Genomic DNA, 27,614 nt, shown 5'->3' with positions numbered 1-27,614 from the left:
AGGATGAAAAACACTCCAGCTGTGGGGGACAGGACAGAGGCCAGGGCTGGGTTTCCTGGGTCCAGGAAGCACAGGGAGCTCTGGGAGAAGGTGGGGAAAGCTAGGGCCATGAGACAGAGGCCAGCAAAAGTGTTTTAGGGCCTGGATGAAAAGGGGGCTCTCTTCTTGGAGCCAATCATGAGGGCAAAACAGTAGAGATCTGCAGAAACACAGGCCGGAGAACTCAGGCCCACACAGGCAGGTAAGGGAGGGCTGGGATGCAGGTACTAGAATGGATCAACACTCTGGCTAATCTAGGAAGGGGTGTGGTCCCACATGATCTGGCCTATGATTTAGATTAATTATATTAGTACACAGAACAACTCAGAAATTTATATCTTGTGACTTTCTGAGTTTTGTTGGTTTGATTTTGGTTTTACCTTGCTTTTCCTCTAAGAGTTCCTTTCAAGTTTTAATTGTTTGTAGGTGTCTCAAGAAGAGGTACCCACCCTCAATACTGGCTAATGGTGGTGGAGGCGCAGTTTCCAGATTCAGAGTCTCTAGGAGGTAGCTGAGGAAACAGCTCATGTATCCTGCCTTTGCCTTGGGAAACTCATCATAGGCTTTCTATCTTCTAAGAAAAGCCAAAGAGTACCAGCCGGGTGTGGTGGTTCACGCCTGTAATTCCAGCACTTTGGGAGGCTGAGGTGGGCAGATCACCTGAGGTCAGGAGTTCGAGACCAGCCTGGCCAACATGGTGAAACCCCGTCTCTACTAGCTGGGCATGGTGGCCCGTGCCTGTGGTCCCAGCGACTCAGGAGGCTGAGGCACGCAAATCACTTGAACCCAGGAGGCAGAGGTTGCAGTGAGCTGAAACTCCAGCCTGGGCGACAGAGCGAGACTCTGTCTCAAAAACAAAAGAATACCAAGAGCTGAACATTTTCTGGGATCCATAAGAACCCTGACAGGATAAAAGGAAACTTTAGGGGATAAAGGACAAGTCTGGCATTTAATTTTTCCTCAGTGTCTACTACTGACTAAAAAGCCAAAATTAGAGCTGGCAGAAAATTTAACTGAAACGATTTTCTCACTTTGCACAGCTGACTTCCTAAGCTGCACTCTAAGCTCAGTAGCTACAAACCCAGGACAGCAGTGTACCAACTACTGAGTTAGCCACAAAGCAGCCAACATTTCTTTCTCTGGAGATAAATGATTCCAATTCCACTAAAGCTACAGGTCTATGATGTTCTACCCACACCAGCTGCACATGCCCACGGTCAATTCTTTTTCTTTAAACGTTTTATATTATTTTAAAAAGCAGAGACGCGGTCTCACTATGTTGCCCAGGCTGGTCTCAAACTCCTGAGCTTAAGTGATCCTTCCGCCTCAGCCTCCCAAAGTGCTAGGATTATAGGCATGAGCCACTACGCCTGGCATCGTGGTCAATTCTTAACCACTAACTCTAGAAGCTCCCAATTCACAAACCCAAATGAAATGCTATAAAATTTTTAAATTAAAACTGAGGCTTCTTGGTGGCAGCATTTTCTCAAATTTAACATGCTTTATTTCTTAATTCTCTTCCAAATGATGATTTAAAAAAATAGTTCTTATGGCCAAAAACAAGTATCGTAAGGCCAATTTTTTTTTTCAAGGTGTTCCTGTGGCATTTAAATATAGAGAGATTTATGGGAAAAGCCAATTAGGCAACATTTTCCTTATTTATTTATTTATTTAGAGATGGAGTTTCACTCTTGTTACCCAGGCTGGAGTGCAATGGCGCGATCTCAGCTTAATACAACCTCCGCCTCCCGGGTTCAAGTGATTCTCCTGTCTCAGCCTCCCAAGTAGCTGGGATTACAGGCATGTGCCACCACGCCTGGATAATTCTGTATTTTCAGTAGAGAGGGGTTTCTCCATGTTGGTCAGGATGGTCTCAAATTTCCGACCTCAGGTGATCCACCTGCCTCAGCCTCCCAAAGTGCTGGGATTACAGGCATGAGCCACCACACCTAGCCAATAAACTCTACTTTTCTTCTGATATCGCTTGTCTGACCTTATTACCTCAATACCCAAAGAGAATGGTTTATTATCAACCACAGATACAGTGCATGCTGTCCAGATTCAACTACAGAAATACCAAAATAAACATACCCTAGGGTGTTGACTCTACACAAACACAGGTGAGAATTCTGCTGATTTACTACTATGGACTACAGGTTTGTGTGCCCCTAGAATTAAATTGTTGAAACACTGACCCCAATGTGATGGTATCTGGAGGTGCGGCTGTAAGGAGGGGTTTAGATGAGATCATGGTTTAGATGAGATCATGAGGGTGGGGCCTCAAGAAGAGGAGACACAAGAGCTCTCCTTTCCGAGGGCACACACCACAGGCACACACCGAGGAAAGGCCACGTGAGGACAGAACAAGACAGCCATCTGCAAACCAGGAAGAGGGCCTTCAGCAGACACCCATCCCGGCCTTCCCAGCCTCCAGAACTGAGAGAAATAAATTTCTGTTGTTTAAGCCACCCAGTCTATGGTATGTTCTTATATACAGCAGCCTGAGCAGACTAAGGTATCTACCAAAGTTCCTTGAGTTCAAATGCCATTTCCAAAGGTAGAGGGGATAGTTTTAAAACAAGTCTGAACACTGCCTATGATTATTTGAAATCAGGTTGGTACCAATTTTTCTGAAAACTGCTAAGAATTACTTTTAGAATGATTTTTTAATAGGGACACAAATGATGGAAATCCACTGTTTTTAGGAGGAAGAAGCTTAAGGGTAAAGGTAGGATCAGGTAAGCTTAGGAAAGATAATGTGATGCTTTCTCCTTGGTCTGTTTTAATAGGCCAAGAAGAGGGATTTTATCTCTGGCATCTTGGCAGATTTCAGAAAGTGACACAATTCCAGAGTATCAAAGAAGACACTAGAAAACGAAATAACACAAGAAGTAATAACGCCTGAAAGCCACCATTGGAACTGGAACTTTTGGCCGGGTACAGTGGCTCACGCCTGTAATCCTAGCTCTTTGGGAGGCCGAGGCAGATGGATCACTTGAGGTCAGGAGTTTAAGACCAGCCTGGCCAACATAGTGAAACCTCATCTCTACTAAAAATACAAAAATTAGCTGGGCATGGGGGAGGGCGCCTGTAATCCAAGCTACTCAGGAGGCTGTGGCAGGAGAAATCACTTGAACCCAGGAGGCGAAGGTTGCCTTAAGCCAAGATCGTGCCACTGTACTTCAGCTTGGGCAACAGAGTGAGACTCCAACTCAAAAAAAAAAACAAAAACTGCAACTTTTAGCACACCTAGGAGAGATGACAGAATGGAGTGGGAGGCAGGTGAGAATGATGTTGTTGAGGCTGATGACAGCAGCCACCATTTGCCGAATGCTTACCATTTGCCAGGCCCTGTGCTTATATAATGTACATGAACTTACTCAGCCTTCACAGCAACAGATCTTTAAAGCATCCCCATCTTATGGGCGAGGAAACAGGCACAAGAGTGGTTAAATAACTTGTCCGAAGTCACGGAGCAGAGCTCTGAGCCCAGATCTCTCTGGCCTCTTCAGCGCTGTGCTGCAGGCCTCCCTGTCCCCTTTAGTCAACCAAGTGGCGTGTGCAGTGGGGCTGCCTCTCCCTTCTGCACCAGCAAGCACATGGAGTAGTGGGAAAAGCACCAGACTAGAAATGGCGAACTCATGGTCCCAGGGTATGGTGCTAGCATCGTGTGGTCCCACATGCCCACTCAGCCTCTAAGCGAGGCACGAGGCATGCACGTGCTCAAGTCCTCACCTGACAGTGCCACTAAACAGCACCGGCTCTTGAGGAATGATGGAGAGTTTGCTTCGGAGGTCGGCAAGGCCAATATCACTGATTCTCACTCCATCAATCTTGATGCAGCCTCCAGATAACTCCACCAGACGGAAGAGGGCCATCCCCAGCGAGGACTTCCCTGATGAGTCAGAAGACATGCGAGAGAGGAGCTGTTAGCAAATTCTGTGAGGACAATGCTGGTTTAGCCTCAGGGCAATGCCAACTGTTTTTCTATTTCTAGTCAGTTGTTATTTCAACTGATTAACTGAGATAATGTATAAAATGATAGAAAAAAGTGATTAACTTTCCTGAGATACAAGGCAGACACCTTCAAATTACACAGCTTCAGCCTGAGAAGGAGGGGAAGGGACCATTCCATTTTCATTTTTTTTGAGATGGAGTCTCGCTCTGTTGCCCAGGCTGGAGTGCAGTGGCACGATCTCGGCTCACTGCAACCTCCGCCTCCTAGGTTCAAGTGATTCTTCTGTCTCAGCCTCTCGAGTAGCTGGGACTACAGGCACGCGCCACCACGCCCAAATAATTTTTGTATTTTTAGTAGAGATGGGGTTTCACCATATTGGCCAGGTTGGTCTCAAACTCCTGACCTTGTGATCCGCCCACCTCAGCCTCCCAAAGTGCTGGGATTACAGGCATGAGCCACTGCGCCTGGCCGACCATTCCATTTTCATGAAAGTAAAATGGAAAAATGCCTCCTGGTTACCTTAGGAACAGGTGCACAGAGCTGAATGCTTCTTAGGCAAAGTCAGGAGAACAGAGATCTTACAGCAAGCAGTTGAGGGGCAAACCAGAGGACAAGATGCCTTTTCTCCCCCTATCCCCTCATTACAGCTGAGAGAGAGACTAAGACAAGGCCTCTTGTTGCCACGGCAGCAGCTGGGGAATGGAAGAAGTTCCAGGGATAAACAAACACGCACGGGAAGAAGGTTTTGCCTCAACTCAATGAGTGGCTGTCAATGGCTCTACTATGACAGGAAACTATGGCAGAGAACAGGTTTGGGGGACCAGTGTTATTACAGTGGTCAGCAGAACCGGTTAACCGAATCTTCATTTGAAAAGTTTTACATAAGTAATATGAGATGACATCATCAAGCTCCCATAATCTTACTTCTATCATTTTGGGCATACTTCCTTTCAGTCTTTCCTCAGAGTTGAGATCATATCAGAAATGCAATATTGTAATTGCTTTTTTTCACTTAACACTGTATTGGCCATGCATGGTGGCCCACGCCATCCAGCACTTTGGGAGGCTGAGGCGGGCGGATCACCTGAGGTCAGGAGTTCGAGACCAGCCTGGCCAACATGGTGAAACCCTATCTCTACTATAAATACAAAAATTAGCTGGGCATGGTGTCGGGAGCCTGTAATCCCAGCTACTCAGGAAGCTGAGGCAGGAGAATCGCTTGAACTTGGGAGGTGGAGGTCGCAGTGAGCCGAGATCACATCATTGCACTCCAGCCTGGGCAACAGAATGAGACTCTGTTTCAAACAAAACAAAACAAAACAAAAGCATTGTATAACAGGCAGTCAACCATTTTAAAAAACATTTTCAAGATACAATTTTAGTGGTTGCAATATTCCATCATGTGGACGTATTCTTGATCAATCAGCCTTCTTAGGGTGAACATTTAGTTTATGTAAAACTTATAATAACGTTGTGTCCTATATCTTAGTGCTGAAACTTCACTGCTACCTCAGACGATTTCCTTGGGAAAGAATCTTAGAACTGAAACTACTATGTCAAAGGATAGAAACATTTAAAAGGTGCTCTCTCTATAGTGCCAAAAAGAAAATAAGTTTGCCATAGTCCTGTCTACCTTTCTGCAACTTGGTTCCATGGTTTAGATTTAGAACTACAGTGTTTTAGCTGTTGAATCATTTTCCTTGGCTGAACGCCTGGTTCTTGACCCTCCTACCCTTCTTTTGCCTCCGTGTCGTAAAAGACCTCTCATGAGGGCCTCATCGAGATCACCATGACGCTGTCTCTTCAGCACTCATGGAGGGCACAAACAGCCCACCTTGCCCCAGTGTCTACAGCCACAGCCCTACTGTCGGGATCTGTCCCCTGGGCATACCTCTGTCTTACAGCCCAATGGGAACCTGAAAACACCCATAAAGCTTGGAAGAAGTAACGCCCAGGAACTTGGAAAAAGCTGTATTAGGAGAGTATATTAGGACCCATCTTCCTAATGCAATAATCCCCACATGCTTCTACCAGAAACAAGTTAGGAAACCTGGTTTGTCTAGCAGCATAGTTCTTCTCCTAGAAATGAATGACTCCAGGCCGGTGGGCGCAGTGGTTCACTGTAATCCCAGCACTTTGGGAGGCCAAGGTGGGTGGATCACTTGAGGCCAGGAGTTTGAGACTAGCCTGGCAAACTTGGCAAAACCCGGTCTCTACTTTAAAAAAAAAAAATTAGCTGGGCATGGTGGCATGTGCCTGTAATCCCAGCTACTCCAGAGCCGAGATCACACCACTGCACTCTAGCCTGGGCGACAGAGCGAGACTCTGTCTCTCAAAAAAAAAAAAAAAAAAAGAAAAGAAAAGAAATGAATGACTCTGTTCAGAGTTGGGGGACTCAGTTCCTGGCCCCTTTCCCAGATAGAAGAAGGGGAGGGAGACACCCCCTCTGGGCCAAGGCAGTGCTTTAAGAGCTAAGCTAAGGGAGCCAGGTGCAGTGGCTCACGCCTGTAATCCCAGCACTTTGGGAGGCTGAGGTGGGTGGATCACCTGAGGTCAGGAGTTTGAGACTAGCCTGGCCAGCATAGTGAAACCCTGTCTCTACTAAAAATACAAAAAATTAGCTGGGCGTGGTGGCGGGCACCTGTAATCCCAGCTACTAGGGAGGCTGAGGCAGGAGAATCACTTGAACCCAGGAGGCAGAGGTTGCAGTGAGCCGAGATCACGCCACTGCGCTCCAGCCTGGGCAACAAGACAAGAGTGAAACTCCGTCTCTAAATAAATAAATAATTTAAAAAAAAAAAATCTAAGCCAAGGAAGGAATGGTGCTCGAAGCAATGGGTTAAGTTGTTCCACTTTAACAAAAGGCACGTAGATTTGGACAACCTGGACTGGAAGACTTTAGAGTCCTCTGAATCTGACCATCTTTGCATTGATGGAATGTGCTGGTAAGAAAGGCAGTGAAGTCCTCGACTGACATGAATGACCACAGAAGAGTTTCCAAGTTTCCCGTGAAACTTGGAAGCAGCTCTGTTAAGACAGAGTGTAAATCAGGCTTTTTTTTGAGATGGAGTTTCACTTTTGTTGCCCAGGCTGGAGGGCAGTGGTGCAATGTCGGCTCACTGCAACCTCTACCTCCCAGGTTCAAGAGATTCTCCTGCTTCAGCCTCCCGAGTAGCTAGAATTACAGGTGTCCACCACACCCGGCTAACTTTTTGTATGTTTAGTAGAGATGGGGTTTCACCATGTTGGCCATAAACTCCTGACACCTCAGGTGATCCACTCACCTTGGCCTCCCAGAGGGCTAGGATTACAGGTGTGAACCACCATACCCGGCTGCTATGTTCTTTTTCTTGTTTATTTCTTTTCTGACACTAACTACTGTTTAATGAAGTTGTGGTGCCTGTTTTGCCTGTCTCACCTGTGTTAAAGGGAAATCATAACAAGGGACATCGGTCAGCTTTCAGGGGAGCCGTGTACCCCTGGGGACCAATGCAGCAGAGGGGCTCAAGGCAGAGAACAGTAAAAAGGCTTGGGGACAGCCACTCTGCTTGGCTGAAGATTCCCTTCCAGCATGAAAGACCTGGAGCAATGTCTTGTTTTGACATGAAGTCATTCCCTCAAACAGAGAGGAGGAAATGGTTTTTTTCTTTTCTTCCTTAGAAAGTTCTTTAAAATAAATTGGCCAGAAAAGATAAAAGCGTTTTTCTTTCTTTTCTTTTTTTTTTTTTAATGGCAAGGTAAAAAGCTAGAAGAGTTTTGATGCCAAAGAAGCATACAGCCTAGAAAGTTAATGAAAACGGAATCAAAGACCTCTTATACAAGGATAAAAAGGCAGTAAAAGAAGACAAGTTCAATCTTTGAAATGCTATTCAGGAATGAAAGTGAGAAAAAAGGGGCCAGGTGCGATGGCTCACACCTGTAATCCCAGCACTTTGGGAGGCCAAGGCGGGTGGATCATGAGGTCAGGAGATGGAGATCATCCTGGCCAACATGGTGAAACCCCGTCTCTACTAAAAATACAAAAAAATTAGCTGGTATGCCTGTAGTCCCAGCTACTCGAGAGGTTGAGACAGGAGAATCGCTTGAACCTGGGAGGTGGAGGCTGCAGTGAGCCGAGATCGCTCCACTGCACTCCAGCCTAGCGACAGAGTGAGACTTCGTCTCAAAAAAAAAAGAAGTAAATTACTCAAGTCCCAACCCTAGAAATCTAAAGGATCTACATCTACACATTTCTTTTCCTTTTTTTTTTTTTTTTTTTTTTTTGAGACGGAGTCTCACTCTGTCATCCAGGCTGGAGTGTAGTGGCATGATCTTGGCTCACTGCAACCTCTGCCTCCCGGGTTCAAGCAATCTCCTACCTCAGCCTCTTGAGTAGCTGGGATTACAGGCATGCGCCACCACACCTGACTAATTTTGGACTTTTAGTAGAGACAGGGTTTCACCATGTTGTTCTGGCTGGTGCTGAACTCCTCAGGTGAGCCACCCGCCTCCCCTTTCCAAAGTGCTGGGATTACAGGCGTGAGCCACTGCACCTGGCCTACTGACAGTTTTAAAAGAAGGTCATGAAACAGCATGTGTCAATGACCTCATTTTTGTAAACCTACATATTACTAGAGGAAGCCTAACAAGATAGCTACCAAAGTGTTACCAGTGCTTCTCTCTGGGTGGCAGAGTTGTGGGTGCTGCTCCTCTTTCGTACTTGGCTGTGTGCCCCAGTGTTCTGCATTGAGAATGTGCATATTTATGACTGGGAACAGCACTCAATGTTAACAAAGCGGGGTCAACAATAAACCTAGACAATTGGTTTCGGTGGGGGCTGAGACACTAATCGCTTATCAAACAAATAAGGATCTGGTTTAAAGGGATGAAAGTGGTATTTCATAAACTGCTACATTCCAATGGATTCAAAGAAGGCTTTGCACATCCTTACCGGATCCTGTCCGCCCCACAATGCCAATCTTCTCTTTAGGTTTGATCGTGAAGGATACTTTCTTCAGGACGAGAGGGAGGTTTTCTCGGTACCTCATCTCTGCATTCTCGAAGGTCACCTCTCCCTCCTGGGGCCAGTCAGGGGAGGGAGCCTTGTTCTTAATTCTGGCAGGTGCTTCCAAGGAGAGAGTCTGGGGAGACAGGAGTGGCCGGTTCAGACTGACCACAGATTCTTGGGAAGCTGCAGGCTTTGTCACAGAGAAATAAAACCAGGACAACCATAGTAGCCACACCGAGGTAGCTGCCACCCTGTCACCTTGCTAGGAAAGAATCCCTTGGCAGTAAATGCTTATTATCACTAAACCAGACAGAGACAGGGCACAATGGCTACTAAGTGTTATGGCTACTAGCGGCAGCCTGGGGAGGGAAGTGGTGTTTGGACTACCTTTTGTCTCAAGGAATTCTTCCACAAAGCTGCCTTGGGGGCCAAGGGAAAACTGACACAGGCAGACACGAGGCCTTCCGCCACTCCACCATAGCAGTTTTTACTGAAATTCTTTGAGATAGGATTCTACCATTTGATAACCATTGGCTTAAATCCGGTGGAAGAAAACTAATATTTACTGAACATCTAATTGGATACTGGCATTCTGGCACATCTTGGTCAATCCAGGAGACACAGACTCTAATTCTAATCTTGCCACTGTGTAACTTGGACAGATCACCACTTCTCCTGCATCGTAGTTTCTTTTTTTTTTTTTTTTTTTTTGAGACGGAGTCTCGCTCTGTCACCCAGGCTGGAGTGCAGTGGCCGGATCTCAGCTCACTGCAAGCTCCGCCTCCCGGGTTCACGCCATTCTCCTGCCTCAGCCTCCCGAGTAGCTGGGACTACAGGCGCCTGCCACCTCGCCCGGCTAAGTTTTTTTTGTATTTTTTAGTAGAGACGGGGTTTCACTGTGTTAGCCAGGATAGTCTCGATCTCCTGACCTCGTGATCCGCCCGTCTCGGCCTCCCAAAGTGCTGGGATTACAGGCTTGAGCCACCGCGCCCGGCCTATGCATCGTAGTTTCTTATCTGCAAATTGTGGAGACTGGATTAGATGATCTTGAGAATCTATTTCAGCTCAAAATGCTGTGATATAACTGCTTGGGTAATTTTTGTCATCAACAATCGTATTTCATGATCTTTTAAAACTCTCTGGCAATTGTCCATGGACTATATAGCCTTACAGGGGAAGTAAGGGTCAAAGACTGTAGCACTCTGGGGGCTTAAGCCTGAAGTCCAAAACTCCAAGCTGGAAGGACTCTGTGTTGGGACAGTCAATGGGAGGGCAGGCCTCTGAAATGTGACCGGTTTCAGCACAGTCCACTTTGTACCACCACTGACCGTAATCCTGACCTCTCCAGCATGAGGCTCTCATCAACCATAACATTTAACTCAAACACTGCACACATGTACATACACGGGTCATCTACATACCAGGATAGTGTACAAAGAGGCTAATTTCTAAATATTAAAGAAGAGCTATGACTAGATACACTGGGCAGCCACCTGCCATCCTTTCTGAGAATAAAAAAGTTACTCATTTGTAAGCTTAAGAAATATTCCACCACTAAGGAGGTTCACTGTCAAAGCAAATCAGTGAAACACATCTCTATTAGAAAATTCAGTTCACACACACTCAGTTCCCAAGTGAAAGAGTAATTTTTCAGGCCAGACACTATGGCTCCTGTCTATAATCCCAGCATTTTGGGAGGTGGAGGCAGAGGCAGATCGACTGAGCCCAGGAGTTTGAGACCCACCTGGGCAATGTGGCGAAACCCATCTCTACAAAAAATACAAAAATGAGCTGGGCCTAGCGGTGCATGCCTGTAGTCCCAGCTACTTAGGGGGCTGAGGTGGGAGGATCACTTGAGTCTGGGAGATAGAGGCTGGACTGAGCCGTATTCACGCCACTGCACTCAAGCCTGAGCGACAAAATAAGACCCTCTCTCAAAAAAAAAAAAGGAAAAAAGAAAAAAGTTAATTTTTCAAAACTATGTTTCAAAGTCAAGTGTTGGGAACTCAGAATATACTCTTCACATATAAACAATGACACAGATGCTTGTAAAGTCTCACAGTAGTTCAATAAAATAGATAACTCTTAAGAATTGAGTTCAATTTGAGAATCTAACTACTTACAATGCTGCTTCTTTATAAGCAAATTTGTCTAGTCTGCGGCCCTTGGGCTACACGTAGCCCAGGACAGCTTTGAATGTGGCCTAACACAAATGTGTAAACTTTCTTCATTATGAGACTTTTTTGCAATTTTTTTTTTAAGCTCATCAGCTATCATCAGCATTATTTCATGTGTGGCCTAAGACAAGTCTTCTTCCAGTGTGACCCTGGGAAGCCAAATGATTGGACACCCCTTGATATGGTTTGGCTCTGTGTCCCCACCTAAATCTCATCTTGAATTGTATAATAATCCTCATGTGTCAGGGTAGGGGCCTGGTGGCAGATGACTGAATTGGGGGGCGGATTTCCCCCTTGCTGTTCTCATGATAATGAGTTCTCAGGAGATCTGGTTGGTTGAAAGTGTGTAGCACTTCCACCTTCTCTCTCTCTCTCCTGCTTTGCCATGGGAAGATATGCTTGTTTCCCCTTCACGTTTCGCTATGATTGTAAGTTTCCTGAGGCCTCCCAGCCATGCTTCCTGTTAAGCCCGCGGAACTGTGAGTGACTTAAACCTCTTTTCTTCATAAATTACCCAGTCGCAGGTAATTCTTTATAGCAGTGTGAAATGGACTAAGACACCCCTGTAGGAAATTGCTTTAAGAGTTCCAATTAGGACAGTAGCAAGATGCCTGCCACCCACGGCAAGACAGAAGGGATTCCTGGGGAAAAGTGGGAAGAGCTGGATACTCTCAGTATCAATTAAATTTACTTGTTTGTAAGCTGGGAGAGCAGTTTAGAATTAGCTAGAGTTTTTCAAACTATAGAAGCCTGGGTCCTATCCCAATTCACTGCAACAGAATCCAGAGTTGAGGCCACGTTTGTCCTGTCAAAAGCTCAGGGATCCTGATGGCCATCCTGATTAAGAACAATTGGACTATAGTAAGAATTAAAACAATACATTGTTTTAAACAGTGCAAGGAAAATGCTCCACTAGTCAGTTAAGCTGAACTGACAAGATTCTGAACGTTCTGGAAATTAGCCAATGAAGTTCTCAACTCGACATAAATTACAAATATACTTAGAAACTCTTACGGTAATCTCTTGCCTATTCCAAGCACGGTGGAGAGACTGCTGGAGATTCTGCGGGATTAGATACGCAGACAACACAAGCCTCCTCCTTGTACACCCAGCTGAGGTAGCAAAGGGTAAACCGACTCCAGGAGGAGTCAGATCACGGTATAAGGCCTACAGCAGTCTGACTCTGACCTTAATGTAGTGATTGATCCTCTCCACCGAGGTGAATCGAGCTTCTGTCTCGGATGCCAGTCTGACCGTAAACTGGAACAGCCCCGTTAACTGATAATGGAAAACAACAATCAAAGAGATAATTCATTTTCAATACGTGCCAGGCCAATGCTGGAGAACTTCCTTCATCTATAGGATCACTAAGAACTGAGCACATGCAGCAGCTGGTCTTAGGGACCTAGTCGTTCTCTTAGCTTTGAACACATACCTGTTACCCCATCAACTGCAATGCTCAGTGAATGCGGGCAGTATTATGGTGCTGCTGGAACCACTTTCTTGTACCCAAAGGCTTTCTATTCATCTTTACATTTCCAGTAACACATATCTGCAGCTGATTCACTTCCGGACTTCCTACTTGTATCTGAGCCCGTTTGTGGGAGTCACAACAAATGGAGATATCAACCTATGAGCAACTAGTAAGAATGCTTCCAGGAAAGTCAAATCAGATACATAATGCTGGCAAATGAGTGAATCTGGAGCCCCCGTGCTCCACAGACTGGGGAGTCTAAAAACAGTCTATATAACGCACTGTCTTCCCCAACCAATTGTCAAATAAATTGCAAAATGTGGCTGGACATCTTGGGGTATCTGTGAAGACATATATCTCTGGGGTTCCTTTTACTACTTACTTATTTTTATCTTTTCGACATAGAAAAATGTCAAACACACAAGAGTAGAAAGAGTAGTATAATGAACTCCCAGGTATCAAAACTCTACTGTAAAAATGATCAACTTACAGCCAATATTGTTTCATCTGTATTCCCTTCCATTCCTACCCCCACGCCCCATATTATTTGGAAGCAAATCGCAGATAGCTTATTTCATCCACAAATATTTCAGCTTGTACCTCTCTAAAATATAGACTCCTTAAAAACACAATTCCAATATCATTAGAGAGTAATAATAATTACTCAACATCTTAAAATATCTAGTCAGTGCTCAAGTTCTCAACTATTCTCTGAGCTATTTGAAGACCCTCAATCATCCCTAGGGGCCAGAAGGGTTTATGTATGTATCGGGAAAATCAGGTCCCTGAAAAGAAAATGCATATAAGAAGCACATTGAGTCTATAATATTTCTTAGAAGACTAGAAAGAGGCCAGAGATGAAAATGGTGGTGAACATAGAAACCCACAAGTAAGAAACTATTTTCAAGATCATATTTCTTTTTGAAGAAAATAGCAACTATTTCTTACACACATGCAACAGAGTTCAATTCCTTTATTCCTGGATTCCACACTTACCTCTCTCCTATCCCTACCTTCCCCAGTCAAATCCAGATTGTTACTGTCAAATCAGACCACAAGCAACTCTAGGGGTCCAGAGGTGAAATAACGGCTCAGGGTGGAGTCTCCACCAATCATGCCTCTTTTACGTCAGCACAGGAAGGACTCAAACAAGCAAAGATGACGCTCCTATCCCAGAGACTGACCTGGACAGCATAAGAGATGGCGAGACCCGCATAGGCTGGGGGAATCTGCCCATGCATGAGAACGATCATCAGCCCCGTGGTGGTGATGAGGGCGATGCTGATGAGGTCCAGCCGCACAGCCAGCCACCGCATCGCACACGTAAACAAGAAAAAAGGAGCCTGGTTGTCATCCAGCAGCTCCTGGTACCTGTGAGAAAGACAACACCTAATGAGCAAAGAAAGTACCACACAACCCCGCACACGGTCAAAGCTTCAGTGATCACAGGATGGAGGGCACATGTTTACATATGTCCTGTTGCTAACTGAGAGAATGCCCTGGAAACTCAAGGAGGGTATTCTAGGAATTCTGGAGGTATTCTGGGCCACATGCACAGGAGGACATTAAGTTTTTCTAATCTTAGTTACTCTTTAAAAAAAAAATCCTATTAAAGATGTTAGGGAAAAACATCTACCTCAGCACAGAGTAAGCATGGGAAAAGACTGAATAAAGAGGCTTGTGTCACAGTTTAGAAAAATGTCTTAGGTGAGAGGGCATTTTCTGAAAGAAAGGAAGGTTACAAACGCCAACAGCAGAAATGGTTCAAGACCAGGGAAAAGAAACTCAGAGGGAATATGGGAACACTGTTAAGTGTGTGCTCACACCACCACTGTGCAGAATGGCAATTGTTCCCCAGCTGTGGAGCCAAGCACCAGGAGAAACGAGCTAAACCACAGCAAAAGGGACTCAGGCAACCTTGACTGCTACTGAAGGAGCATGGCATGGCCATCCGTAGGGGTCCCAGAGAGCAGAACAGACCCCTCTGAAGGCTCAGTGCACCATGTACAACTAGAACTCCAGAGCAGGAAGTTCTGCTGTGCAGATGTGCTTTGCTTTGAAAAATCACTTTTCCTCTTTCCAATAAAATGTGTAATCTTTAGAGAAAATTTAGAAAATGCAATAAAAATAGGAAGATGTAAAATTCCAATAATCTCATCACCTTGTTAAAACCAGAGTTGATATTCTGCTGCATGTCCTCCCAGCAGTTTTTTTCAATGCACTTACATTTACTGTGTGTAGGTATATACACATGTATGTATTTAGTACATTTCACTTTCCTTTCCACTTAAAGTTTAGGAATTATTTTTCTGAGTCATTTAACATTTTGAAAACATTTTTTTCTAAACTTGCTAAATTTTCTCTCTAAAAATAGTTGCCTAACTTTTGCAATAGGCGACATATATACAGAATAGAAAATTTAAAAGTTACAAAAGGTTTATCATGAAAAGTCAAGTCTGTCTCCTTCCCATCTTCCAGCTACCCAGTTCTCCCTTCCAGTGGCAACTAACAGGTTTTTTTAAATCCTTTCAGAGATATTCTTAATTTTAATTTTTATTTTTTTGAGACAGAGTCTCGCTCTTGTCGCCCAGGCTGGAGTGCAGTGGCGATGTCTGGTCTCACTGAAACCTCTGCCTCCCAGATTCAAGTGATTCTCCTGCCTCAGCCTCCCAAGGAGCTGGGATTACAGGCGCCTGCCACCACACCTGGTTAATTTTTTCGTATTTTTGGTAAAGACAAGGTTCCACCATGTTGGCCAGGCTGGTCTCAAACTCCCGACCTCAGGTGATCCACCAACCTCAGCCTCCCAAAGTGCTGGGATTACAGGTGTGAGCCACTGTACCCAGTCTGATATTCATTCCCTATCAGTACCTATAGAGCTGCCTCATTCTTTTTAAGGGCCACATAGTACTCTGGATATACCATAGCTTATTCAACCTGTCTTATATTGAAGAACATTTAAGTTAATTCCAATCTCTTATTAATAGAAAGCTCCACAATGAAATGTATATAAGTTTCACAAATAAACAATACTCTATGCTTAAATAAAATCTACTCAAATGTCAATGACTACCTTTTACTACTTAAAAGAAAAAGCAAAACTCTATGAAATATAGCTTTTCAGGACCAAAGGCCAATAGACTCCTAATCTGTGGGGTTTTTTCTTTGTATTCTGTTTTGGGATGGGGTCCACTATATTGCCCAGGCTGGACTTGAACACCTGGGCTCAAGCCATCCTCCAGCGTCAGCCTCCTGAGTAGCTGACTATAGGCACGTGATACCACACGCGGCCCAAATCTGTATTTTCATTTTCTCACTAGCTCAGAAAGGAGTCCCACCAAACAACTGGATTTTAATCAGAGATTATTCCATTAAATCATGAATACCCTTGGTAATGAGCTTTATAATCCCCATCTCTGGCCTTGAAGAGCCTCCCAGACATGTATCAAATGCTGGGATGCTGACTCCCTTTTGAGGCCTCTAGCCCCCATCAGGACAAACCTGTGCAGAAACTCCTGCCCTTTATTGTAGGCGTGGATGGTGGCAAGGCCCTGTATGCTGGACGTGATGTGGGAGAGGAAAGGTGACTGCGTGATATTGTCCAGACGCTTTAGCTCCCGAATCAGGACCCTGGAGAGAGAATGAGCTCTGTGTCACAGCAGCTGCCCAGCAACTCAGGCTTCTCCGTGACCCCAGCAGACATGAATGCTTCCTATTTACCTGGAGACAATGTGCAGGACTGAAAAGAGGATGACGAGGGGCCCCACTGCCACAAGGAACCACGGGAAGACTCCTGCGATCATTCCCACGCAGAAGAACACCAGGATAACATTCTGGATGAACATCTCAGCCTGGAACGGCAGCCGCACATCAACTGCAGAAACCAATAAAGCAGCAAGTGTCAGACAGTTTGGAAAAATGGAACTGAAAATGGAAAAAAAACAAAAAGAGGTTCCACAAAATCTCTATCTGAAGTTTGTGTTGTCTTTAAACAGTCTGATCAAAGAAAAATTTAGAAACCTGGATGCTCTGATTTTTTTTTTTTTTTTTTTTTGGTCTCAAGAAAATCCTCTTACTCCACTCCTTTTTCTTGGTTCGCTTCCTGCCCCATGGCTTTAAACATTTTCCCCCTTTACAAAGTAACATATGCTTGTTTTAAAAATTTGGAATATAAATATGTGAAGAAGAAAACAAAAACTATATTCTTACCAATACCAATGAACTGTCATTAACATTTAAGACATTTTTTGTCTTGCAAAATTTTTAAAGATACACAAAAGTTAAAGGAAGAGCACAGACCCTTCAACAGTTAATCAACTTTCATCTCTTTTTGGCTATCTCCCCACCACACCCCCTTTTTTCTTTTGGCTGAAGTATTTTCATGCAAATCCCAGATATGCTGCTATTATTTACTTTTTTTCTTTTTTCCATTCATGTGTGAGCACGCATATGTGTGTTTAGCAGAAATGGGAACATGTTATGCATCAGTTCGAATATCAGGGATAGTTCTGATTCCTTGTTACCTCTGGCCATGGTTTACAATGGCCTATCAATGCCTGAAACACACTCCTTCTATGAAGGCAGCTATAGTGCAGCAATTAAAAACATTAGCTTTGGGGTCAAAAGATCTGGGCTCAATTTCCAGCTTTGTTACTCAATAGCTGTAGATCTTGGGCCAGTTCCTTGACCTTTCCAGATAGCAGCTTTCTCATGTATTCAAGGAGTGAAACAACACCCACTAGACAGGGCTGCTGCAGGGATTAAGATAACATGCATAAAACACTGAGCACGCTGCTTGCTGCACAGGAAGGCCTCCATCAATGTCAGGGGCTTTACTGTTACTCTGAACTGTGAGGGTACAGTATTTCAGTTCTGGTGCAGGCACAGCCCATACAACAGCCAGAAAACCTGCCAGGTTGTAGACATCCAGAAACCAATGCATTGCTTTAACATCTGTGCGTGTTTCAGAATCTCAGATGCGTCTGTCCAAAGCCTTTCTGCTAACTCAAACCATTGAATTTGTTTTCAGGTCAAACAAGACAGAAAACGCAGATGCAATGTTCCTGGTGAAAACACCAGCAGCTACCGTGCTCTCAGGATCTACAGACAGACAGATCTGCACATTTGGAGAAGCATCTAGAAGGCTGGAAGCACAGTGAGCTCCAGAGCATTAAAAAAAAGGCTCAGTGAGAAATACCTTCATCCATGTCTTTGGAAAACCTGTTGAGAATCCTCCCTGTGGGGGTTGTGTCAAAAAACTTCATAGGGCTTCGAAGGATCCTTCGGAAAAGCTCATCATGCAGCCGGGAGGAAGCTCGCAGTGTGCCCTGAGGAGCAGAGCACAGAGTGGTCAGAGCCCAGGACGGCTCTGTTCCTACTGGTCCAGAGAACCGCTCCACAGCACATCCTCTCCCAAAGCGGGGAGGTGCAAGGGGTCAGGAGGGTGGCAAGTGAGAAAAGGCAAAGGCTAACGGAGTATGAGTCATCTCAGCCAGGGCCATCCTGCTTAAGGGAGCTCCCCTACTCAGCATGAATTGAGTGATGCCACACCGAAGCCTGACCACAGGTCACCAGGGAGGAGGGCAGACACCACCCACCACCGCATACCTTGACAAAGACAACTCCTCGAATGGCTTTCAGGATCAGCATGACTGCCATGGAGAGGGCGTAGATGCTGGCATAGTACTGCATACGAGGATTGTCCTTCATGCTGTCACTCACCGAGGTCTCATTCCCTCGAGTCACAGTGGTGTTCTGTTTGGAGCCAAAGCTCTATGAGGCAAGACTCCTAAAGACTGCCAAGAGCCCCTGCTCAGCGCCATTCTCAGCTCAAGGGCAGGGCAGGGTACAGGATAATGACCCTGAGACCTGGCCATGGCTTTGTCCACCTCTTTATCTTTTTTTTTTTTTTTGAGACAGTGTCTCGCTCTGTCACCCAGGCTGGAGTGCAGAGGCGCAATCATGGCTCACTGCACCCTCTGCCTCCTAAGTTTAAGCAATTCTCATGCCTCAGCCTCCCAAGTACCTGGGATTACAGGTGTACACCACCATGCCCAGCTAATTTTTGTATTTTTAGTACAGACGGGGGTTTGCCATGTTGGCCATGCTTGTCTCGAACTCCTAGCCCCAAGTGATCCACCTGCCTCGGCCTCCCAAAGTGCTGGGATTACAGGCATGAGCCACCACACCTAGCCCTCTTTCTCACCATTCTAATGTGATATGGTTAGGCTTTGTGTCACCACCCAAAGCTCATCTTGAATTGTAATCCCCAGGTGTTGAGGAAGGGACCTGGTGGGAGGTGACTGGATCATGGGGTGGTTTCCCCATGCTGTTCTCGTCGTGACAGTGAGTTCTCACGAGACCTGATGGTTTTAGAAGTGTTTAAGATGTCCTCCTGCACACACATGCTCTCTTCTCTCTCTCCTGCCACCTTGTGAAGAAGGTGCCTGCTTCTCCTTTGCCTTCCACCATGATTGTAAGTTTCCTGGGGCCTCCCCAGTTATGTGGAACTGTGAGTCAATTAACCCTCTTTCCTTTATCAATTACCCACTCTTGGGTATTTCTTTATAGCAGTGCAAAAATGGACTAATATCTAATGGATGAGAGCAGATAGCCTGCAGGTGTCCTACTGACATGCCCTACTGCCCTGTGGGTTGGTCAGGGTTTTTTTCTTTATGGTGAGGCTACATTAGGGACTCATCTTTTCATCCTGGAAAAATCTCTCTTCATGGCTTTTAAGTAAAAACTAGAACAGTTTCCCTAAGAATAGCCAGGGAATAGGGAGAAATAGCCACATTCTTAGACACAGAACTTTCCCATTTATGAGTAACCTTACCCCACTTCCTTGCTTGATCCAGTAACTCAGCCACCAGGTGCTGAAGGCAGTGCTGCCTACATTCAGCATGAAAAGGGCCATAATAACCAGGAATGCCAAGGGGCCTCCAGCAGCCTGGATGTAGACACCATATACTGACCAGGGCACTGAACCCTGCCCTTTCTCTTCCAGCTGCACCAGCTGTCCTAGGTAAGGAAAAAAGAAACATGGACTCAGAAGGGAAGAACTATTTCCACAAAACTAAGTCACCTGCAGAGCAGCAGAATCGGAGAGCCTGCAGCTTCACAGGGCTCTAGATTCAATTTCCTCTTTGTCAGAAGCATTCATTCATCTATTTAACATTTACTGAGCACCTACCATGAACCAGGCCCAGGAAGAAGTCCAGGAGCAGCAAAGAGGATGAAGACCAGGTCCCCACCCCTAGGGACCTGGCTGAGGAACCTACCACAGACTGGTAGGATAGGCAGATCAATAATCACATAATTATAGTAAAATGTGCTCAATGTGATGATAAGAGCTATATGCAGGGCAGCATGGGAAACCCTGGGAGGTATACTTGACCTATTTGGCTTAGGTGGGGGTGGTTGGCAGACACGTTTCAGGTAATACTTTCTGTATTGCTTCTCAAAAGGTAACCCACAGGTGACCAGGTGGGGAGAGGAGAGATAGCAGGCAGAGAGAACAACATGAGCACAGGCACAGGGGTAGCAAAACACACAACCACAGTGATTCGGCACAGCTGGAACAGATGTGTACTTAAAAGAGTGGCAAGAGATGAGGCCGACTAAGCAGGCTGTGGTCACAGAAGGCTTTGAATTTTGGCCTCACAAAGAACTTCTCAAGAGAAAGGGTGACAGGTTTGTCTGACTTCCGTTGGGCTAGGATGGACCTGGGATGGCCGATATTGCCAGAGCAGCTGACTCTGGGAGTAAGCAGCCTCTTTCATGCCTCCCATGTTCCACACAAAGAGCCTTTTCTATGTGTGCCCTATCAGGAAAAAGATTAGAAAATGTAGCTTTGAAAATGGAAGGTTACTGAAAGACTCCATGCAGAAAAGTTGGTTGGTCTCATGGTTTTTGTTTTTTCGGTTTTTTGTTTTTGTTTTTGTTTTTTTGAGATGGAGTCTCACTCTGTCATCCAGGCTGGAGTGCAGTGGCGTGATCTTGGCTCACTGAAACCTCCACCTTCCCAGGTTCAAGCAATTCTCCTGCCTCAGCCTCCCAAGTAGCTGGGATTACAGGTGCCTGCCACCACGCCTGGCTAATTTTTGTATTTTTAGTAGAGACAGGGTTTCACCATGTTGGCTAGGCTGGTCTCGAACTCCTGACCTCAGGCAATCCACCTGCCTCAGCCTCCCGAAGTGCTGGGATTATAGGAGTGAGCCACCGCACCCAGCTGGTCTCATGTTTTTAACTAGATCTCGCAGCTGACAGTGTGGAAGACAAGTTTAAAAGGAGGCAGCTGTAACACTGTATATACGAGATGATAAAGGCCTGAACTAGGGTTGTGATGGTGGGATGGAGTTTCGAGAGTAAATTCAGTAGGACATAGTAACTGGCTGGCTGCTGGAGGACAGAAAAGGTTCAAATATATTCCTGAGGGTTTCCCTGGCGCAGTCAGATTCCTGACGCTAATATGAGAATACAGAGTGTAAACCAGCCAAGTATCTTGAGACGGGTCTCAATCAATTTAAGAGTTAGTTTTGCCAAGGTTAAGGATCATGACCAGTGAAGCAGCCTCAGAAGGTCCTGAGAACAGGCCCAAGGCAGTTGGATTACAACTTGGTTTTATATTTTAGGGAGACATGAGACATCGATCAATGTAAGTGGGGTAATCATTGGTTTGATCCAGAAAGGTGGGGCAACATGGGGCAGGGAGGTGCAGCTTACAAGTCAACGGTTAATTCAAAGATTTTTTTCTGATTGGCAATTGGTTGAAAGGGCTAAGCTCGGCCTAAAGAGTTGAAATTAGCTTGAGGTAAGTAAGTCAGGGAGTGGTGGGGGACAGGGTGTGGACGCCAAGGCTCTTGTCATGTAGATGAAGCCTCCCAGTAGCAGACTTCAGAGAGAATAGATGTGAATGTCTCCTATCAAAGGTGTCAGACCCTCTGGAGAGACCTAGTAAAGGAAAGAGATTCTCTACAGAATGCAGAATTTCCCCTTCAACACACAGCTTTACAGGGACATTTCAAAATATGCATTTCTTCCAGGGCCCTGCTATCTGTCATGTGATGCTCTATTATTTTAACAGAGTCAGGTTGGAATTAGGTATCTTATAGCTACAAAGAGACTGTTCTGTCAGTCTTAGGATCTCTATATAAATGTTAATACATCTTAGGATCTCTGTATAAATGTTAATGTTGGTCAGTTGTGTGCCTGAACTCTAAAGGCAGGGGAGTATAATAAGGCACATCCAACATTGTCTTCCCTTCATGGTCTGAACAGATTTTCAGGTTCCATTGGGTACCGTTGGCCTAGAGGAGAGTTTATTCAGTTAGTTACAGGGCACAGAATTTAATTTTTCATTTGCAAGAGAAACAGCTATACAGTAAGCTTTTCTCTGTTTTGTTTTTGAACTTTCATTTTAGATTTAGGGAGTACATCTGCAGAACTGTTACATGCAGATCCGTGTGTATATCACATCTGTTACATGCAGATCCATGTGTATATCACATTGGTTACATACAGATCCGTGTGTATATCAAATCAGTTACATGCAGACCCGCGTGTAAATCACATTGGTTTCATGCAGATCCGTGTGTGTATCACATTTGTTACATACAGATCCGTGTACATATCACGTTACATGCAGATCCGTGTGTATATCACATCAGTTACATGCAGATCCGTGTGTATATCACATCTGTTACATGCAGATCCGTGTGCATATCACGTTACATGCAGATCTGTGTGTATATCACATCGGTTACATGCAGATCCGTGTGTATATCACATCTGTTACATGCAGATCCGTGTGCATATCACGTTACATGCAGATCCATGTATCACATTTGTTACATGCAGATCTGTGTTTATATCACATCTGTTACATGCAGATCCGTGTGTATATCACACCAGTTACATGCAGATCCGTGTGTAAATCACATCGGTTTCATGCAGATCCGTGTATCACATTTGTTACATGCAGATCTGTGTGTATATCACATCTGTTACATGCAGATCCGTGTGTATATCACATCAGTTACATGCAGATCTGTGTGTATATTACATCAGTTACATGCAGATTCGTGTGTAAATCACATCGGTTACATGCAGATCCACGTGTATATCACATCAGTTTCATGCAGATCTGTGTGTATATCACATCTGTTACATGCAGATCTGTGTGTATGTTACATCTGTTACATGCAGATCTGTGTGCATATTGCGTGACGCTGAGGTCTGGGTTACTAATGATCCTCTCACCCAGGTACTAAGCATAGTATCCGGCTTTTCCCTCTTTACCCAAATAATGTTTACAAATCTTGGAATAAGCCTCCCTCACACATGCCTCGAGCACTTTAAGAGTTGTGAGTAGCCAGGTTAGTGACTATGTAGAGAAGAACAAATGTTTGCTAATGATATTCTGATTTTTACTGCCTATGGTAAAAACTAACAAATGTCTCAGCCTTCTGTGCTGTTTGTTTTTTGGGGTATGTCAATAAGGTATCATAAACCACATCTGAATTCAAAATCCCATACCTTTTAAAAAAAGAAATAAAAGAGGCAGTAAGTCAGAATGATCAACTCCCAATACCAAATATCTCCTGCAGTTTCCTTTTTTTTTTTTCGTCAGGATCTCACCTGGCCCCCACGCTGGAGTGCAGTGGCTCATCTTGGCCTCCCAAGTAGGTGGGACTACAGGTATGCACCACTACGCTTGGCTAATTTTTATATTTTTTGTAGAGAAGTGGGGCTCGCCATGTTGTCCAGGCTGGTCCTGAACTCCTGGGCCCAAGCAATCTTCCCACCTCAGCCTCCCAAAGTACTGGGAGTACAGGTGTAAGCCACCTATGCCTGACCTCCTGCAGTTTTAAGGATAAGGAAGTGGCAACAGGCCCTGTCTCCAAAGCAATGGCAAACCCAAGAAAGTCCCTGGATTCAAAACAGTGAGGTGAGGAGGTGAAGTAACAGAGAGATTAAAACAAGACCACACATATCTACATCTCTACAGTAAACACACACACACACACACACATATATAGTGTGTGTGTATTTAAATTGACATGCAACTTAAAATTCAAAGGTGAAAATGCCCACATTATTGCAATTAGCTTCCCTTAACTCTCAAGATTTGTTACTGTTGATAACATAAAGGGCTTAAGAAACAGGATCAAGGGCTCTGGACAGGAATCGCCAAGTAGGAAAAACCCCTCTCTGTCACTCTTACTCATAATCCTGGTGCTATATTGTCAGGACAAGGTGATGAGTCTACTGTCCTAACACGGGCACTTCTGAGGACACGGGTATTCTTAGAGCCAGAACACCTCTGCTCTGGTTGGGACTTTCCATGAGCAGAGGTGAATCACTGGATGGAAGGGTGAACCTGTACCCACCATTCGATTTTTCCTTACTCAGGATGACTCAGTTCTAATTACCTAAACCTGACCCCATCCTGCACAGGAGGAGAAGGCATGGGTCTGAAGGTGACTCTTACTGCCCTGGTCTGTTTAAGCAAACAGAAGGTGCCTCGTGGTCTCCCAGTATTATATAAGAACTTTGTTTTCCAGAAATGTAAGACCAGGTATTTCTATTGTACACATACTGCTATCAAACATCATGGATTACTTACCACACAAGTAATTTCTGATAAACTTTGATGACAAATCTAAAAATTTCAAAAAAGCCATTACCTTCCTCTGGCTTTACTGCTTTCTCCTTCTTTACTGATCCTGTTTTAGGACCCTTGTCTTGTGACTTCTTCTGTGAACCACTGGTTTCCTTTTTTGAGTTGATCTAATAATATTTAAAAAAAAAAAAAGTCTCCAGTCACGTTAGCCATCCAGATGAATGTCCACAGGATACACATTAGGAAATCATCAATCAAGCTGCTATTACTGAAGAAAGATACATCCAACTTTTTAAAAGGGTCACCTATACTCATTTCTTGTACTTCCTCATCTCCTTAAATTTTTAAGATTTAAAATTTAGTCCACTGACATTTGCTCTCCCCAGCCACTAAACTCCAAACACAGTAACTTTTATATTCTGTTCTTGTCCATTCCAAGTTGTTCAAAGTATTAGGGGCGGGGTCTTAGAGGTGGGGTCATTTCTATTCCTACTATGTCTGAGCCCCCACATCACTAAATCAAATCTACAGATCTGATCATTTCCCACCGCTACCACACGATAAACATAAGCTTTTCCGCCTGGTTCTGTAGGACCTCCATATTCTGGCCCTACCCTAATCCTGCAAGCTCCTCTCCCATCTCACTGGTGTCCACGGCCCCTACTCTCAAGCCACACTGGACTTCACACCATTCTTTACACCACATTGCAATTTCCCGTTTCTCTACCTTTGTCCACACTTGTTCCTCCACTTGGAATGCCCCTCCCCTTCTCCCAATCACAGTCACAGTTGTCCCCATTCAGAGAGATTCAAGTCTTCCGTTCTTCATGAGGCAACACTCCCGGGAAAGCTCACCCTCCCATTTGCCCTTAGCACTCCATTAGTGCTATACATGTGATATGGTGTTCTAAGCCACATCTGTAAGTGCTTGTAAGAGCATAAACACATTGGTCTTCCCTAGAACGCTGTGAGTCCCTCAAGGACAGAGATGATGTCTCTCACATGGTGACAACCTACACAGGCCCTACCCCTGAGAACTGCCTGTAACAGGGCACACAGGAACTCAATAAACAGCCTCAGGTTCTATCTGAGACAACAGAAACTACTTAGTGCTCCCCTTTCCAAGTTTCTCTTATGTCTTTTTTTTTTTTTTTTTTTTTTCTTGAGATGGGATCGCTCTCTGAGCAGTCTCAGCTCACTGCAACCTCCGCCTCCTGGGTTCAAGTGATTCTCCTGCCTCACCCTCCCAAGTAGCTGGGATTACAGGTGCCCGCCATCACGCCCAGCTAATTTTTGTATTTTTTTTTTTTTGTAAAGACAGGGTTTCTTCATGTGCATTGCTCAAGCTGGTGTCAAATTCGTGGGCTCAAGCAATCTGTCCACCTCAGCCTCCAAAAATGCTGGGATTATAGGCAAGAGTCACAGTGCCCAATCTGAGTGCTTTTAAATGTACGCAATATTTAATTTCCCTACCTTGGCACTTTATTCACTTGTTTATTTAAAAAGAGCTTCATAATGCTTCAATCAGGGGGATGGAGCTTATGAAACTGTGACTGAACAGCAGCACACATCTTCTCTGCCCTCACTGAGCCCATATCCTTCTCCCTGCCATTGTCATATTAATAAGTTCTTAGTGACAGAAGACCTCAACTCACCAGCCCTACAATCCTGCTCTCCTAGAGCAGAATCAGTATGCGAACTAAGGCACAGCAATCTGTTCACCAGAAAACAAAGCCCCTGCCAATAAGACACAGACACTAGATTCAGCTGAGATCTCTCCATCACTCACTCCGGCTGTGTTTCCCTTGCAGCGAGAGAACGGGACACACGCAAACACCATCAGATCTTACCTCAACTGGCGGTGTATCTCCCAGCAACAGGTTATTAAAAATGGTAGCATAGTCACCATTTAAATTCATCAGTTCCTCATGGGTGCCTCTTTCCGTAATACAACCCTCTTTCATGAAGATCACTTCGTCACAATCAACCAGGTACTGAAGGCAAAGGCAGAGACAATACAATACGCTATTTGTGCAAATACATTCAAACATCCATACCTTAGTTCAGTAGTTCTCTACAGGAGGCGAGTTAACCTCCCAGAAGACATTTGGCAGTATCTCGAGACGTTTTTTTTTGAGACAGAGTCTTGCTCTGTACCTCAGGCTGGAGCGCAGTGGCGCAATCTCCATTCACTGCAACCTCTGCCTCCTGGGTTCAAGCGATTCTCCTGCCTCGGCACACACCACCATGCCTGCCTAAGTTTTTGTATTTTTAGTAGAGACGGCGTTTTGCCATGCAGGTAATCCACCCACCTCGGCCTCCCAAAGTGCTGGGATTACAGGTCTGAGCCACCCTGCCCAGCTGGAGACATTTTTGGTTGTCACAACTGGGGGAAGAGGTACACAGATGCTCCTCAATTTACGATGGGCTTACATCCTGATAAACCCAACGTAAACTGAAAATATCAGAGCTTAGCCTAGCCTACCTTAAACATGCTCAGAACTCTGACATTAGCTTAGAGTTGGGCAAAATCATCTAACACAAAGCCTATTTTATAATAAAGTGTTCAATATCTCATGTAATTTTTTTCAATACTACGCTGAAAGTGAAAAACAGAATGGTTATATGGGAACCATCATAAAGTCAAAAAACTGTAAGTTGAACTATAAGCCAGCGACCGTCTGTACTGGTATCTAGCGGCTAGAGGCCAGGGATGCACAAAGCAGCCCCGCACAACAATGGACTATCTGGTCCAAAATGTCAGTGGTGCCAACACTGAGAACCCCACTTTAGTGTATTGTGCCTCGTGACATAGTATAAGGAGCAGTTTCTCCAGTTTTTCTTTTTCTTTTTTTGAGATGGAGTCTCACTCTTATTGCCCAGGCTGGAGTACAATGGTACAATCTCAGCTCACTGTAACCTCCACCTCCTGGGTTCAAGGGATTCTCCTGCCTCGGCCTCCTGAGTAGCTGGGATTGCAGGCATGTGCCACCACGCCGGGATAATTTTTGTATTTTTAGTAGAGATGGGGTTTCACCAGTTGGTCTTGAACTCCTGACCTCAGGTGATCCGCCAGCCTTGGCCTTCCAAAGTGCAGGAATTACAGGCGTGAGCCACCACGCCTGGCCGAGTTCCTCCAGTTTTTCACATGAATCTGCTGATGGAGCCACATGAGCCCTGCATTAAATTTACACCCTTTCACTGCACTCACAAATACACAAAATTATGACTTTCTTTGGCAGAATGGAGGGTTTGCCCCCCAAACGTGACAACATATGTGAACCAGATGGCAACATCTTTGAGCTGCTCTCCAAAGTGGCTACTTATCATGGAATGACAGAGGGAGAAAAGCTTGT

At 45.0% G+C, this 27,614-nt stretch overlaps 1 protein-coding gene across 2 annotated transcripts in view; it reads right to left on the bottom strand.

Moving 5' to 3' along the window:
- ABCC5 (ATP binding cassette subfamily C member 5) overlaps positions 1-27,614 on the bottom strand; it is a 101,104-nt gene that overhangs the window by 13,490 nt on the left and 60,000 nt on the right. For both annotated transcript variants that reach the window (XM_025375650.1, XM_025375651.1), the window contains exons 16-26: positions 26,109-26,252; positions 24,323-24,425; positions 19,471-19,655; positions 18,243-18,389; positions 17,833-17,962; positions 16,356-16,509; positions 16,137-16,265; positions 13,820-14,006; positions 12,350-12,439; positions 8,928-9,117; positions 3,775-3,934 (exon numbers count right to left, since the gene is read on the bottom strand). In XM_025375650.1, coding sequence (XP_025231435.1) covers positions 3,775-3,934; positions 8,928-9,117; positions 12,350-12,439; positions 13,820-14,006; positions 16,137-16,265; positions 16,356-16,509; positions 17,833-17,962; positions 18,243-18,389; positions 19,471-19,655; positions 24,323-24,425; positions 26,109-26,252 — 1,619 coding nt within the window. The remainder of the gene's footprint in view (positions 1-3,774; positions 3,935-8,927; positions 9,118-12,349; positions 12,440-13,819; positions 14,007-16,136; positions 16,266-16,355; positions 16,510-17,832; positions 17,963-18,242; positions 18,390-19,470; positions 19,656-24,322; positions 24,426-26,108; positions 26,253-27,614) is intronic.

Source organism: Theropithecus gelada, chromosome 2 (assembly GCF_003255815.1).
Source record: "Theropithecus gelada isolate Dixy chromosome 2, Tgel_1.0, whole genome shotgun sequence".
In the NCBI taxonomy this organism is placed as follows: domain Eukaryota; kingdom Metazoa; phylum Chordata; class Mammalia; order Primates; family Cercopithecidae; genus Theropithecus; species Theropithecus gelada.
This window is presented reverse-complemented; position numbering and strand designations above follow the sequence as displayed.